This window comes from Elgaria multicarinata, chromosome 1, assembly GCF_023053635.1.
Source record: "Elgaria multicarinata webbii isolate HBS135686 ecotype San Diego chromosome 1, rElgMul1.1.pri, whole genome shotgun sequence".
Lineage (NCBI taxonomy): Eukaryota > Metazoa > Chordata > Lepidosauria > Squamata > Anguidae > Elgaria > Elgaria multicarinata.
This window is the reverse complement of record NC_086171.1, coordinates 178,413,649-178,429,537: the sequence shown is the minus strand read 5'-3', so window position 1 is coordinate 178,429,537 and position 15,889 is coordinate 178,413,649. Positions and strand designations below refer to the sequence as shown.

Sequence of the window (15,889 nt, the reverse complement as noted above, 5' to 3'; positions counted from 1 at the left end):
TTAGGTCCCTCACCTATAAAGCAGGTGTAAATAGCATGTAGAGTTAGCAGGACAAACATCTAAGGAGACATTGTGCAGCTGCGGCATCCACAATAGGAGGCATGCCATCTTCGTTTGGGCTGTTAAAATAAGAGATTGTCTGGTGTTCCTAAGTGCAAGACACACTGATAGGATCTGACTCTCCAGGCAGCCTTGTCAAGAGCTCACCAAGGGGCTGAGGCGCATCTGCGGATGGAGCTGCGAAGTTTGTGGCCAGTACATGTGTGGGTGGCTGCAAGGGTGGAGCAAGAAGGGGAAGTGTCAGAGCAGCCACCAGCTCGGTGACAAGGAATTTCCTGCATTCACTTGTGTGTGTGTGTGTGTGCTCACCCTGTGCGCACATCTCTTGAGAGCCCCAGCGGCTGACTAGAAAGAGCGGGGGAGATGGGGCCGCCAGCAGCACCGGGTGAGTGAAAATCTCGTCAGGGGTACTGAGATTAGGGTGGGCATGGGAGAAAATCTCCACAACTCCTGATGGGAATGTGGAGATGGAAGAAGGAGGAAGTAAAACAGGGACAGTGAGGTTGGGCAGCGGTGCACTGTCTCTTCTGTACAGTCCAGGGGATCTGCAACTGCCTACATCCGTTTTATTCAATCGGCTTGTGGTTTCCTTGAAAACAGCCGCCGTGACAATAGCCGTCTACGTTCCATGAACTTGGTGGCCCATTTCTACGCTCTTTCTGTCCTTCTCCTTGAATGTGCCTAAACTGGACTGCTGTAACCTGGATGGCTAGTGGGGAAATCCTGGCTGGGCCAGGCTTGCTGTCCGCAGGTTCAAATGTAATCATGGGATGATACAGGTAGTCAACTTGCTCCAGGCCCTATGCAGGCCTTCCCCAACCTGTTAGCCTCTTGCAGCTCTTATCATTCCCAGCCAGCATGGGCAATGGCTGTGCTGGCTGGGAATGCTGGGAATTGCAGTTCAATGTATCTGGAGGCCAACAAGTTGGGGAAGGCTGTGCTCTTCTGAAACCTGGGATCTTTCCCCTACAGGATGCAGGAAGTGACTCGTTCTTGCAGGCCCGGAAGCTTGCTCAGTCCCCTCAGTGTGTTCCAAGGACATCCAGGAGCTCAACATTCTCTGAGCAAGGCTCTGCTGTGTTTGGTGGTGGCAGGGCTGGTTGTTGTCGTGGCGCGTGAGTCCCTAATAGGAGCTCAACTGACATGCAGGAAGAACGGCGGAGCTCTCTGTGATGAACAGTTTGCTTTGTGATTTCGACTAGGTGGTTCTCCGGCCCCACGGGCTCACTGATCTGCATGGTGCCTGCTCTCAGGGCTTCCTCTGCTTACCGACCTCTAATGCCACCGGACAAAGCATCCTTCACTAGCACAGCATGGTCCTGGCCTGCTCAGCCTGCCCCAGAGTTCATAGTTCCAGCGTGCTACGTGAGCGAACGAGGGCAGGAATGGACAAGGTTACCCGCAACAGTCAGGAAGTTAAGAAACATGTGCGTCTGCAGGATCGGTAAGTTGTGAGTGCCTCAGTTCTGACGGAGATAGCAGGACCCAGGAGTGTGCCTGCGAGAGAGGAAGTCGTGCTCTCCAGCCCTTAGTACAGCCTTCCCCAAACTGGCCATGCTGGCTGGGAATGCTGGGAGTTGCAGTCCACCTGGAGGGCACCAGCTTGGGGATGACTGACTTAACAGACGAAAATGGGCACGTGAAGCAAAGAAGTGCTCATCGTGTCTTAATAGGGTAGGGACCAAGATGCTTCTAGCAGCAAGCGAGCATGCTCTGGACCCGTTTGAAGATCGTTTTTGTGCATCACAGTATCATCCTAAAACAGGCCTGACATGGGAGCCCCCTGGCTGGTTAATCCATGATGCTTGGGAGCCGTTGTCCTGCTAAATGTGGTGCTAATTTTGTATCGGTGTGTTGTATATTCATTCAAGCATAGTCTCTGAGGATCTGTTCCGACTGATTCTGCAATCTGCATCCCATTCTTTGCAATCTGGAGAGCCAGTGCAGTGTAGTGCATGGAATACAGAAGATTCTGATCATCTTTGGCGCTTGTTACATAGCATCTGCTGAGCACAGCTTAAGGTGGTCAGTAGCATAAGGAAAGGTATTCCCCTTATACTAGTGTGGTCCTCCTGAGGGAATTCCGCTCCCTGTATCAAGCCTGTCCAGGTCCTTAGACCTGAGGGGGAGGCCCATCCCATTATCCCACCACTAGGAAAAATACATAATAGGGCTTTCTCCATGGTGGCACCCCAACTCTGGAATGCCCACCCCCTACAGATACGCCTGAAGCCAACTTTAATGGCATTTCAGCACCAAGCTAAGACCTATCTGTTTGCCCAGGCAAACAGATCATGTATGGTCAGTGAATATGACTGGATTTCTCTTGTGTACTTGTTTCTCTCTGCTGCTTGTTATTGGTTTTATTCGATGTGCTGTATTTTATTGTTTTAATATTGTTTATTGTATTTTATTGTTTTAATATTATTATCTACTCTGGGATTTTTTTATGAAGGGTGTGATATAAATAGAATTAAATAAGCAAGTAAATAAATAAGTCTCTCTCAGACTAATTAACCACACAGTTAGTTGTATGGCTAAAATCCCACTCTCAGCTCCTTGTAGGAGGAACGGGATGCAAGCAAAACTAGTAAATAAATCCCGGCATATCTTCCAGGGACATGTTTGCCCGTGTCCATATGAGTGCAAGCATCTCTCATGTGTTGATGGCTATTATAGGAACCAAAGTGTGCTCTTTTTGTCACATTGTAACTTGACACTTTGGTGCCTGTGACACAGCAACAAATTGCACCCCCATCCCAAGTTAAGGTACATAGTACGCCGCCCTGAGATCTTAATGATATAGGGTGGGATACAAATGTTTTAAATAAATAAATAAATAAATAGTAGGACCCAAAGCTGGCCAAGTAATTTTGGCACCTGAATCAGTTAGTAAAAATATAACAATAATAACTTAAAATAACAATTTGTTGCAGTTTCGTGAGACCCAAAATTAGCCACCTCACTCTCCCTAAAGGTAGGGCTTGCCCTGCAATGGATTGCTTTCTCCAGGCTGATAGTTTGCACATTCAGGTATCTTTGCCTTTCAGAAGGGGCTCCAATGTTTCGCTGGTGCTGGACATGAGTTCCCTGAGCAACACAGAACCCATTCAATCAATCTTCACCCCCAGAGATGTCACAGTGAAGCTTCTGGACACAACCAGTCATGTTCTTACGCAGAAGATGCTCCAGCAGAGGAACTGGAATCTGGAAAACCTTCAAGAGGAGTTTGCGGTGAGATACCCAGAACTATCCCATCCTGATTTGATTCCAGGTTAAGCCCCTCCAATAGCTCAAGTCCTGCTGCTCCCTCACTGCCATGTCCAATACAGACCGTCTTTTCTTCTGTTTAGGGAAAGTGTTTAGAAGCTGATCAGTCCAGGACCCCATTACAAATATGCTACAACTATGGGCATTTTGTGCTATCATTTTAACAGAACAATAAGATGGGATATAAATCTATCCCTTTATTCAGAGCTGGGCCTCAATAGGATACAGGGAATAGGAGATCTCCATAGAAGCTACCTTTGCTGGCTGATACCAAGTTTGAAAAGGAGCTTTTCAGAGCAAGTAGGTCGACTAGAGAAAGGAAAAGGCATTAATAGTCTCCCTTTCCTACGCTTTGGTTTCAGTGATTCCTCCTTTCCTCTTTAACAGAAAGTCCCCTCAAACTTTATCAGTCCAGAAGAGTTGGACATCCCTGGACGAGCAGCAAAGGACAGATACAAATCCATCCTACCAAGTACGTTTACCTGGGGTTTTCCCATGGACAGGAGGAGTGTGGGAGTGGGAAAAGAAGACAGACTAAGGGACCAGTAAACTGAGGGACCTATTATTATTATTATTATTATTATTATTATTATTATTATTATTATTATTATTATATCCTGCCTTTTCCTCCAAGGAGCCCAAGGTAGCATAAATGATCCCCCTCCTCTCCATTTTATCCTCATTCTTAGGCTGAGACACAGTGACTGGCATAAAGTCACCCAATGAGCTCCAGGTTTGAGTAGGACTGGAACCCAGCTCTCCCCGGTCCCAATTCAATACTCTAACACCATATACGTTTTGGCCAATGTTTTGCTCACAATTTGTATTCTCGCATTAGGGAGGGCATACGCTTTGTAAACCGCCCAGAGAATTTTGGCTATTGGGTAATATAGAAATCAAAATAACAACAACAACAACAATAATATAACAACAACAATAACAGCAAGCCTGTCTTGTCAAGGTTCACGAGGTTAGCATGTAGCCTTAAACCCTCTTATGTGCTCACTGAGAAGTCTGGTATGACTAATCCCAGTATTGCCACTAACGTCAACGTGCATAAAACGCAGACCCAACATATCTATAGAGCCAATAGGTATTTTTTATGATCAGGATACAAAGACTCTAGCTTCAGAGAAAAACAGTTCAGTCCCATGTTTAATTACACTGAGGCAAGAGCTGCAAAAAGTGTATGCTCATTGGGACTGGGACTGGGCGATCCTCTAAATAGCTAGTGTGAAATAGTATGTAGAGCAGCCCTCCAAATGTAGGGTGGCCACGTACACATTGCCCCCCCCCCAAAGGACAAAAGAGAGGACATCAATTTGCTTAACATTTGTATATGCAAATGTATATGTATAGGTGCAAATTTAGAAATAATAGCTATAAATATTATTATTATTATTAATAATAATAATAATAATTTAAATAGAAATACAATACATCTCATCATGGTGGAGAGGACTGACGAGGTGACTAAAAGGCCCGCTCAGACTGTTGTCCAGATGCCAACTGTGAATGGGCAACTTCAAGACCTCTGCTTCTTATGGTTCTTTATCTTCGAACTGAGCAGCCATTCAAACAGAGGACATGTTCAAATAGAGGTCTGTCCTCTGCCAGTTCTCAAAAATCGAGGCCAGTCCTGCTGGCTGGGAATGATGGGACTTGTAATCAAACACATCTGGAGGGCACCAGCTTGGGGAAGACTAATATAGAGTATTGGACTGGGGTGACCTAAGTAAAAAAAACCTCACACCTGTTTAGTTGTGAAGTCACTGGTTGGGCATGGGTCAGTCACTTTCTGCATAAATGTGCCTCATAGAATTGTTTGGGGGCGGAGACATAGAATAATCCCACCTACAATGGCTTGCGCTCTTTGAGAGAAGGGTGGGATAGAAATGTAATGCATCAAGAACTTTCACAAACCAGGAGGATGTATAAGAACAAGTCCTGTAGAGGTGCTGTTGTTGTCAACGCTGTAAAGACGCCCCACTTTGTCTTTAGGGTGTGGTTGGTTCAATCCATGCTTACTGATCTGAGCAGTGCAGGATGTTTAAAAATGGCCACATGGATATTAAAAGCTATGTTGAAGTGGAAAATATTCTGAAGGCCAGAGATGAAGGGGAACCTGTGGCTGATGCCATCCTGCTTGTGCAAGATGGTGATGTGTATGGGAAGCAGGGGTGTTTCTACACCTGGCCCTGACTCGATTTCATAGGGCCCCAGATCTATTTGACAGAGTCCTGAGTATCCACTGGTGCCAGTCAAAGTTTTTTCTCCCTGCCCTTCAATTTAATTGCCCCAGAGAGGGGATTTTCAAGGGGCATTGCAGCTGGGGAGGGAAGAAGTCAGGGCTGTCTCTCAGTGGGAGGATCTGGCCAGGAGATGCTGTTGTCCCTGTGCACTTGGATGCCACATCTAACCAAACTTTCCCTCTAGATCCCCAGAGTCGTGTTTGCCTCAAGAGAGCCGAGAGCCAAGAAGATGAGCTCTACATAAATGCAAACTACATCCGGGTGAGCCAGAGGGTCATCTGAAAACGAGCATTCTGAAAATGGGCCGTTGGGACCTGTTTTGCTCACTCTTCTTATTTCTGTGCCACCTTCTAGGGTTATGCTGGACGGGAGAAAGCCTACATTGCCACACAGGGGCCCATGCTAAATACTGTCAATGACTTCTGGACAATGGTGTGGCAGGAAGAGACTCCTCTCATAGTGATGCTCACCAAACTCAAGGAAGAGAAAGAGGTATTTGGGGCGTGGCCTGTAGGCTTCTCTCCATTGGCTTCGAGTGAGCATGAATGCCTAGTGATGCGTATGGTGGGGCTTGCTGAAGCAGTGAACAAGCATAGATTTGTAGATGTATAATGAAATAACATCTGGAAAAGAGCAGTGGACATTTTTTGTTCCCTCTCAGGCCCTATATATATGACACATCAGCATCCGTAGTAGGGAAATAACAGTAGTTATATTGTTATGCATTTCCACTCATCTAAATGGCAGGAAATCCCAGGGGCAATGCTACAGGGTCTGGTATGTTTGTAACATTTGCTTTCTTTACAAATATACCAGCACAGAATATTGGACTCTTATATAGGGTGACCATATGAAAAGGAGGGCAGGGCTCCTGTACCTTTAACAGTTGTATAGAAAAGGGAATTTCAGCAGGTGTCATTTGTATGCATGCAGCACCTGGTGAAATTCCCTCTTCATCTCAACAGTTAAAGCTGCAGGAGACCTGCCCTCCTTTGTATCTGGTCACTCTAGCTATACTAGGGCAGTATAGTGTTCTCACCCTTCTTTCAAGGAGGTCAGGGCAATATTCATTGTTTCTCCTATGTTATTCTCATGATAGCCCTGTGACATAGATCAGTTTAAGAGACAGGGACTGGACTATGCTTGACAGATACAAAAGAGGGCTATACTTGAGTAACAAGTATACAAAAGAGGGCAGGGCTCCTGCAGCTTTAACTGTTGCGATGATGAGGGAGTTTTACCAGGTGCTGCATGCATACAAATGACACCTGCTGAAATTCCCTTTTCTATACAATTGTTAAAGATACAGAAGCCCCTGTCCTCTTTATGGTCACCTTACTTACAGCAGGCAGCAAAAACACTACCCCTGACAGCCACCCCAGGATGCCTCCAGCATAGTTGAATTTCAGCTACATCAATCTCTCCCATCTCTCTGCCTCTGACTGTGTCCATACTATAAAACTGCTACTCCTTTCTTTCTACCCCAACCCATGTAGAGCAACTTGTCTTAGATCCCTACAGGTAAATTGTCCATTCAGAAGAACATCTCTAGTCATCCCCTCCAATGAAGAAACATCAACCGAGCATCCCTGACTATTACCAATCAATCAGCTTAATAAAGGATGGTCACCCAGCATCTGTCATAGCATATTTTGGGTCATGAATTTAGGGGGAAATTTGGCAGCAAGGATGCTGCTATTCCCAGCCAAGGACCAGCTCTCTGCTGTTAGGTCTACAGTGACACTTCCACACTTATAAAATGCATCCAAAGTAGTTAAACGGATCCAGATTACAGTACAGCATAGCAGGAGCTGGGTGAAATCAATACGGCTGTCCCTTAAGATCACTACTGTGCTGTGCACTCCTATGCACATTTATTCAGAAATAAGAGCAACCATATTCAATGGTGAGTGTGCATAGGCTTGCAGCTTTATGATTTCTGGAGGCTTAGGCTGTTGGGATGAACCTGATCTGATGCATATTCAGCACAATGGGGAATGAATGTAAATGGCTATGTCTCTTCAGATTCATAGAATCAAAGAATCATAGAATAGCAGAGTTGGAAGGGTCCTACAAGGCCATCAAGTCCAACCCCCTGCTCAATGCAGGAATCCACCCTAAAGCATCCCTGACAGATGGTTGTCCAGCTGCCTCTTGAATGCCTCTAGTGTGGGAGAGCCCACAACCTCCCTAGGTAACTGATTCCATTGTCGTACTGCTCTAACAGTCAGGAAGTTTTTCCTGATGTCCAGCTGGAATCTGGCTTCCTTTAACTTGAGCCCGTTATTCTAATACTCTAATACTCCCTTAAGCTTCTTCTGTACCACAAGCTAGCTTTAGGAGGAGGCTATTAAAAATACTGGGACTTTCTGAGTACCACTGCCTTACCTAGCTTGCTAGTTGCTCCAAAGGTCCCTTCTTTGCTTCTGGTCCACTGTGGCGGATGGATGCATGGTATAGGCGTGTCTGGTGGGACTGGAGCTGATAGATGCATGATTCTCCTTGTTTTATAGGCTTCTAGGATTCAGAGTCAGCCATTTATGCTGCCACTTCTCATGAGGATCCTTGTCCTTTTAATTTCAGAAATGTATATGTTACTGGCCTGAAAGAGAGGCAACCTATGGGCCTTTCACCATCCAAGTGCAAAGCGTTTGCAAGTATGAAGAATACACCATCCGTAGCTTTGCTCTGCAGGTAGGCCAGGAGGGCTGCAGAGGGAACCATGATACTGATTGGGGATTATGTATATAGGAAAATGGAGAGGAAAGAAGATTTCTCTTCAGAAGCCTGGGCACAGCCTGCTTTTCTTTCTTTCTTTCTTTCTTTCTTTCTTTCTTTCTTTCTTTCTTTCTTTCTTTCTTTCTTTCTGCTTAAGAATGCATTTATTCACAATGATTGCTTTTGGTATTTTTAATTATATGTTTATATTGGGTTGGATACAGACATAAGAGAAGATCCATGGAACTTAGGTTAGTCCTGATGAACTTAAGTCCCATTGATTTCAGAGGGTCTGCTCCAAGTATGAGTAAGAGCTTCTCTACACACAGGACAAATCCTGCTCCTTACCAGGGCTTTCTCCCTCACAGTAATCCCACCATCACAACACGCTCCTTCACACATAACCATGTGATGTGTTCCCGTCTTCGAAAGGACCCATTGTGTTTTAATGAGACATCGCCATCTAGTGGTGGAGAGAACTCATGCTATCTGGATTTTTTAAAAATGTGGTTTTTTTAAAATGCGCAATTTCCAGGGGCTAGTGCTGGAGACATCGTGACTGTTGGCAATGTCATGTAAATTTCTGTGAGCGTGCTATAAATTGCTCGTTTAGGGAAGCTCTAAATCTGGATCCAACCCCTTAGCTGTCGCTGAAAGGTAGGACCTGCAACAAAATGTTGCAGTGTGGCATCCTCCTGTTCAGTGTTTCGATCAAGCAGCTATGCCTTCTTCCAGAAAACTCCATTCTGTTTTCTTTCCTTCTTGGTACCCCACCCCATCTCACAGTCAGCATTCCATGGCTATTGAACTTGCTCAGTTCCCATTAGGGTCTTTTAGGGGTTTTTTGCTGGGGGATTCCCCAAGCTTGCTGATGCCTCCTTCTTGTGTCCTGATTGTCCCATTTTGACTACATAAGGAGTGGCACTTGGAGTTTGCTATTAGCTTACATAAGTGGGACCAGTAACACAATGTTGCTGTGTGGGTTTGCTGTTCCAGTCAGCTAACCATGCCCTCATCTACGATACTCCATTCCATTCCCGCTCCCACCCAGCTTTCCTCTCCCCCGGCCCCAAATGTCAGTCAGTATTCTGTAGTCCCTGAGCATTCTTATTCCTCATTGGGCTGTTTTTTTGGGTCCCCCCCCTTAGGTATTTCTCCTAAATATTTTTGTAGTTTTGCAAACGTTGGGGTCCCCCCCAGAATCTGCTAATCCTCTTATGCATGGGTGGGGGCATTTTGGCTAAGTGATGGCACTCACACGTGGACATTGGAAATAGAGGGAATGATGACGTTTTCTATTTTGCCATGATTCTCAGCTCAAAGACGAGTGCCGCACTGTGAAGCACATTGTCTTCTCCTCCTGGCCAGACCAGAAGACCCCAGAATCAGCCAAGACACTTTTGCACTTGGTGTTTGAGGTGGAGAAAATTCTGCAGTCTTCAGAGAGCACAGGACCTATCGTTGTGCACTGTAGGTGAGAAACCTTCCTCATAACCCTGCAAGGCTGCAAGGCCGGGGGAAGCAAACTGGTACCTTCCATATGTTCTGGGCTACACTCTCAGCATCTCTAACCATGCTGGCTAGGGCTTTGGGCGAGGGGTTATAGTCCAAAACATCTAGAGGGCATCAGCTTGCATACTCCAGAAGTAAAGAGTTCAGCAGCTGTGGCTTGAACATAGATCTCCTTAACTGAAACTTACATATTTGCTGATTTGGCAATCCTCTTTCTCCCCTAACATATTTGCTGGTGCTGGTAAAAGGAAGCAAAATGTATGGACCTGGAGTCACTAGATTTCTGTATGTGAAAATCAGCATTCATACCTGTGTGTGTGTGTGAATGATTCGGCCCCCTCCTGATATTTGTCTTTCTCAGCCCCAAAGCCTCAAGTGACCCTTCGCAATCTGATATGAATTTGGTGTTCCCTTCAGTGCAGGAATCGGTCGGACTGGCTGTTTTATTGCTACGCAAATTGGATGCCAGCAACTGAAGGACAAAGAAGAGGTGGACATTTTGGGGATCGTCTGCCAGCTACGCATAGACAGGTGCATACTAAGTGACCAACCGAGCCTTCTGAGCATATGTAAAATGCCTGTGCAGCACTCCTTGTAGCTATAAAGCAACCTCCCTCAACCTGGTGTCCAACAAATATCTTCAACTACAACTCCTATCATCCTCAGCCAGGTGGTGATGCCTCCAGGCGTGTATAATCTGACACGCCTGGAGGGTACCAGGTTGGTTGAGGCTGCTTTGAAGCATTTATGAGGATTTCTTTTTCTTGTTGTTGCTGAGATGACTTAAATCAGAATCTCATACAATGATCAAGAGAGAGTAAGAACAAAGAAATTAATAGCTGGGAAAATGGGAGGTTTTTACCTTATAAAACCTGTGACAGAGCCGAGCCATCACACTGGGTGCTCTGGGATGCAACATAAAAGGAAGTTACTGTTTTTCTGTTCAATTCAACTCTCTTTAGATTAGCTTGGTGGTTTTCTAGAGAAATCTGGAGTTGCATGCAAGCTTATAAAAGTTGCTCAAATGAGAACGTCAGTATTTTATTAATATATTCTTCTTCTCTTTTTTTCTATCCTGCCCAAACTAGCCTACTAGGAGGCTCTTTGAGAAGTTAACAATGCAATCTAATTACAAGAATAATACAGTACATCAAATAAACAACAACAAAAACAACACCCAGATATATTTTTCAAACACTGCAGAAAATTACACTAATAAAATACGATTTAGAAACCATAAAGTGAAGTGAATCCCTTTCTAAACAAGAAAGTCTTCCAACAGCTTCCCTGAAAGGCATTCTCAATGTTGCTAATCTTCTGCAATGTGCTGGTACAGGGGAGTGTTTCGGGTGTCCTAGAGTGTGTCTCAGTTCATGCTAGGGTAGCTCAGTGTCCTACTTTACAGAGGACAGTCCTGCATTTCAAGGGCTGTCCAGTCCAAGTGCAGTTTTAAAGATAAAGAACCATGAAAAACGAGAGCAGGGGAGGCACCTTGAAGTTAGCATCTGGATAGCAGACTGAGCAGCTACACAGGTTGTCCTGTGCTTGAATGAGATGTATTGATTTCTTTTTAAATTATTGCAATTATTTCAAAATATACATATGCAAATTTTATGCAACCCAGTGTCCCCTTTTATCCTCTTTTCTGGTGATGCATTTCCTCTTTTTTGGGCAAAGTGTACACAGCTACCATCGTTCATGTGGGGAACGATGGCAATCAATAGGCCTGGCCACCACTCCATGGGAATGGACTGTGTGTTCTAGAACAATAGTCTTCCAATCTTTTCAGATCCTGGTCACACCTTTAGGCCAAGTCTTCTTCATTTTTTACCGTATATGTATGTGTTTATTTATATAAGGTATTTATATCTTAGCCTTCAAAAAACCCTATTTCCTATGGATCTCCAGTAGAAATTCTGCTAGTGTGACTCACTTTATGTCAGGCTGAGGCCGTCGCACGTTCTGGCCCACCAACTTGTTTTTTTTTAATTTACACCATTAGTATATTACCCAATTAACGCTGTCCTCTGGGCCAGTGGAATACCGGTGCTCTGGAAAGACCCCAGGAATGTCTGCAACATTCAGTATTTTTAACTGTGTACTGCCCAGAGAGCCTTGCTTAATGGGCAGTATAAAAATGTAACAAATAAATAAATATTTTTTGTTTTTGTGGCAGACACACAGAGACTATTTGGCAGGCAAATAAGTGATGGAAAGGTTCTCTCTCGGGAAAAGTTTAAAAAACACTAGGTTAGGTGATGCAATGTTTCTTTCTAAAAACAATAATTGCTATTGCTTTGGTAACAAGACTGTTCACGATGGAATGTGTGTCCTGGCCCTCTCCGCAAGAAGCAGAATCGTGCACACAGAGACACATCAGATCAGCCTTCCCCAAGCCGGTGCCTTTCAAATGTGTTGGATTACAACTCCAATCAACCCCAGTTTGCCTACTCCAGCTTAACTATCTGTGCAATCCTATACATGTCTACTCAGAAGCAGGTTCCATTGAATTCACCTAAATGGGTATAGGATTGCAGCCTAAAAGATGCCTCATGGTGAATTCGTCCCCCCATAAACAAATACCAATGGGATTACTTGCAGTGCATTATGTGGGGACCAAACAGCTGCCTCATTTCTGGATTACTGCAATGGACTTAGCCTCAAAACGTATGCAGACTGGTGATAGAAGGAGCACTCCACCAAGTACTGATGCCACAATCACTGGACACTGGCGATGGAGCTAGAAACATCACATTGTTTTTACCACCATCACCCTACTTCTGTTGTACCTTTAGCACGTAGGCACTCTAGAAGATTTGTTTCACTTCCTTGAACAAGAGAGACTGCACCAGTCTGCCATTTAATTATCCCTGCCAGACTTAGAAAATGGAAAATGGTATCCAGAGCAGCACTGTTGCTAACATAAATGATGTTGTGCTCATGTAAACTATCTCCAGTGCAATGCCAATAGCGCTTGCTATCAAGATGGAATTCCCTTTAGAACTCAGTGCGCCAGTGTGCTTTCGGCATTGTGCTAGAGATAGTTTACGCCAGCGCAATGTCATTTGCATTAGCAGTCGTGCCATGTTGGATACTGCCCATTGTTCACAGAATGAAATTATTGTTGCTCGCAGTGATGGTACAGCTAAATAATTTTTTCTTTGTTTTACAGAGGTGGAATGATACAAACCATCGAACAATACCAGTTCCTCCATCATACTCTGGCCATTTATGCTTCACAGCTTCCTAAGATCACAAACGGTTAATGGCACTTCTTATCTTAGCATGGGGAACTGCCTGCTGCTTGACACTTGGCTTGATGGAGCATTTTCCTGGCAGCAATATCGGGAGAAGTATTTATATAAATATTTCAATCACGAGAAGAACTGTCTGGTTACTGGTTGCATATAAATGGAATGTTTTTTATCTGGAAGCATATGTTCAATTCCTTTTTCTTTCTTTTCTTTGAATTTTCTGAATGATTTGTATAAACTTAAATCTTACTTTCAAGTTCATTGAAAAGTTTGTTCTTTTTACTATCCATCGTACCAACTGATAATTGAATTCAGTAACCTAAAAGCTATTAAAATTCAGCTCTAGTTGTACTTGTAGAAAGTAAAGAGGTCACGTTTCAACACAATGGAAAGCTGGCCTCAGGTGTCTGGTTAGCCTCTTTTAGTGTTTTTAGATTCACCAGGGGAGCCTCCTTCATTCAGCCAAAATGTAGGGCCTGATTCAGACAAGATGGCATCCTGAGATGCTTTGCATATATCCTGTCACATTTAAATACAGTTAGTATGTGCAATATCCTATTCAAGTGTGAATATCTGCACACAATGGCCTGGTTCGGTGCACTGCTGGCATATGAATGCTATATGCCAATGGGGCAGTGCACATGGTGTGCATTTAAACATGACTATGTGAACAAGGAAAGCATACACAGGTAAGACATTTCTATGTGTCCCCTGCCGTATTTAAATCAGGCCGTAAGTATTTATGGGTTAACCACAAAAGAGCTGCTGCTAACAAGCCATTCAGGAGAGGGCAACCAAAATTGGGCAGCAGGCTGAATGATGTCAAAGGGGGCATGGCCATGCCCCAATACCCTTTGGTGTTGGGATGATAATTCTCCCAGCATGGAACTGACTTAGCTGCGCATGGGTCTTCTCCCAATAGAGAAGATCCACATGCAGCAAAACTGCTTCACCTGCCCTACACATTCTCCCATAGGGAGAGGATGCAGGGCAGGTGAAGCCTTAGGTCCCCAGCAGATGTGTTGAGAGGATGATCCTTCCAGTGTGCCAGGAGGCTTCACTTGCCTCACACCTTCTCCCATTGGGGAAAGGATGTGGGGCAGGTGAAGCCACTACAGCTGAGCCGGCAGCTGGAGGAGTGCTCCTTCAGCTACGAGGTGTTGCAGCTGCTTCAACTGCACAGTAGCTTTTCCAATCGCTTGAGGAAACCACCTCACAGATGAGTCCACCACCCAGCAGGTGGAGGAATCCAGGATGGCTTTGTGGGCTGGATGCACAACATCCGTGGGCAGAAGGCTGCACCCCCCCAAAAAACAAAAACCTAGTTACAAGGGCCACAGAACATATCAAGACTGACCATTGGTTCAGCCAGCTCAATATCATCTATACTGACTGGCAGCAGCTGTTCAGGGTTTCAGACAGTGACCCTGTTCAGACAACACGCTAAGCCATGGTGGTTAAGCATTTTGAGCTAAACATTACTGCTTAGCATGTCATGTGAACCATGACTTAGCATGTCATGCGAACCATTTTTAACCATGGTGGCTACATAACCATGGTTTAAACATGGTCACTAACCATTTGCTGTAAAGGGGTTAGTGGCCTAATCATGGTTTAGCGTGTTGTCTGAACAGGCCCAGTGTATTTTCCTAGCTCTACCTGGGGACTGTTTCCATGGCGCCAAGTTGATACTGCTCCGCTGCCAAATTTTTATTTATTTTTTATTTATTTATGTATTTTTATGCCGTCATTCAGCCAAAAAAGGCTCTCACGGCGGCTTACAAAAGTATTTCTTGACAGTCCCTGCCCACAGGCTTACAATCTAAAAGACATGACACAAAAGGAAAGGGGATTGGGAGGGAGGAGGAGGAGGGGGAAAAGGAAAGCAAACTCAGGCACTACAATCTTAGTTGGAAAGTTCAGCAGTTACAGTTACAAATGCCACGGTTTCGTTGGTGCAGGGTGCCAGCAAGCTATCCAGATAGAAGCAGGCAGTATGGGCTTTCCCGCGACTATTAGGTTCACTGGGCCTGCCCCCATCTGTAGCTTCTGGCAACCAATGGCATGCCGTCTTCTGCCCAGGAACGCTCCCAAGAGCAGCGCTCAAGCAAGGACAGACAGGGAAGAGCTGCGCTGATCTCACTCGGGCAGTAAAATCTGCTCTGCATCTCAGCTCTTTGCCCTGGGTGGCTCTGAATTGGCGGGTGCGTTATATAACCAACACAGCATGGATTCGGAGCCACCCTGGGGCAAAGACAAAGTATAGAAAGCCCTCTGGAGACACCGGGGATTGGATCAGAGACCTTCTTGCACACAAAACATATGCTCTAACACCGAGCTATAGCTTTTATTATGTTCTCAGTGGCATGGAAAAGAGTGTGCTCCGGTCTTCCTCAAAGAACAAAAGCTATACTGGTCCAGCCCATTCTTTTTCCTAAGTTTTTCACAGCAAAGACAGAGATCAAAATAGTCTAAATGAAAAATGACTGGCACCCATAGAGATTAAAAACGTCAGTTTACACCAGAAAAAAATGCAGTTTTAATCTAATACCTTCCCCTTATTCCTATAACCATTCTTTGAAGAATGCATTGGATAACTATTCCCCCCGCCCCCCGCTCCTTCTCTCAAATGAAGCAGAACTTAATTGTAAAACAAATATTTTTCTGCCCACTTCTACTAGTGTTTTCTATCCTCCTGAATCTCAGCATGAAATGAAGCGATGTCTGTTTTCAGGATAATACCTGCAGCATGATGTGGCTTTGGATATGTATTTCCTGCTTTGAATCTAGAGGTCTTTTCCTTTGAGCTGCTTTCATTATGCT

At 44.8% G+C, this 15,889-nt stretch overlaps 1 protein-coding gene across 4 annotated transcripts; it reads left to right on the top strand.

Moving 5' to 3' along the window:
* Positions 1 to 359: 359 nt before the first annotated feature.
* PTPN7 (protein tyrosine phosphatase non-receptor type 7) lies at positions 360 to 13,334 on the top strand. 4 transcript variants are annotated; one of them, XR_010025174.1, is made up of 10 exons: positions 360 to 445; positions 1,263 to 1,504; positions 3,111 to 3,294; positions 3,718 to 3,802; positions 5,767 to 5,843; positions 5,937 to 6,074; positions 8,166 to 8,276; positions 9,669 to 9,774; positions 10,230 to 10,343; positions 12,985 to 13,072. XR_010025174.1 is itself a non-coding variant. In XM_063119710.1 (10 exons), the coding sequence occupies exons 2-10, from the start codon at positions 1,374 to 1,376 to the stop codon at positions 13,076 to 13,078; spliced, it is 1,035 nt and encodes a 344-aa protein (XP_062975780.1). In that variant the 5' UTR covers positions 360 to 445; positions 1,263 to 1,373; the 3' UTR covers positions 13,079 to 13,334. The 4 variants fall into 4 exon arrangements, 3 of the variants coding, with proteins under 3 accessions (XP_062975780.1, XP_062975771.1, XP_062975762.1); XM_063119710.1 differs by having other exon boundaries at positions 10,235 to 10,343; positions 12,985 to 13,334; XM_063119701.1 differs by having other exon boundaries at positions 9,617 to 9,774; positions 10,235 to 10,343; positions 12,985 to 13,334.
* Positions 13,335 to 15,889: the final 2,555 nt, after the last annotated feature.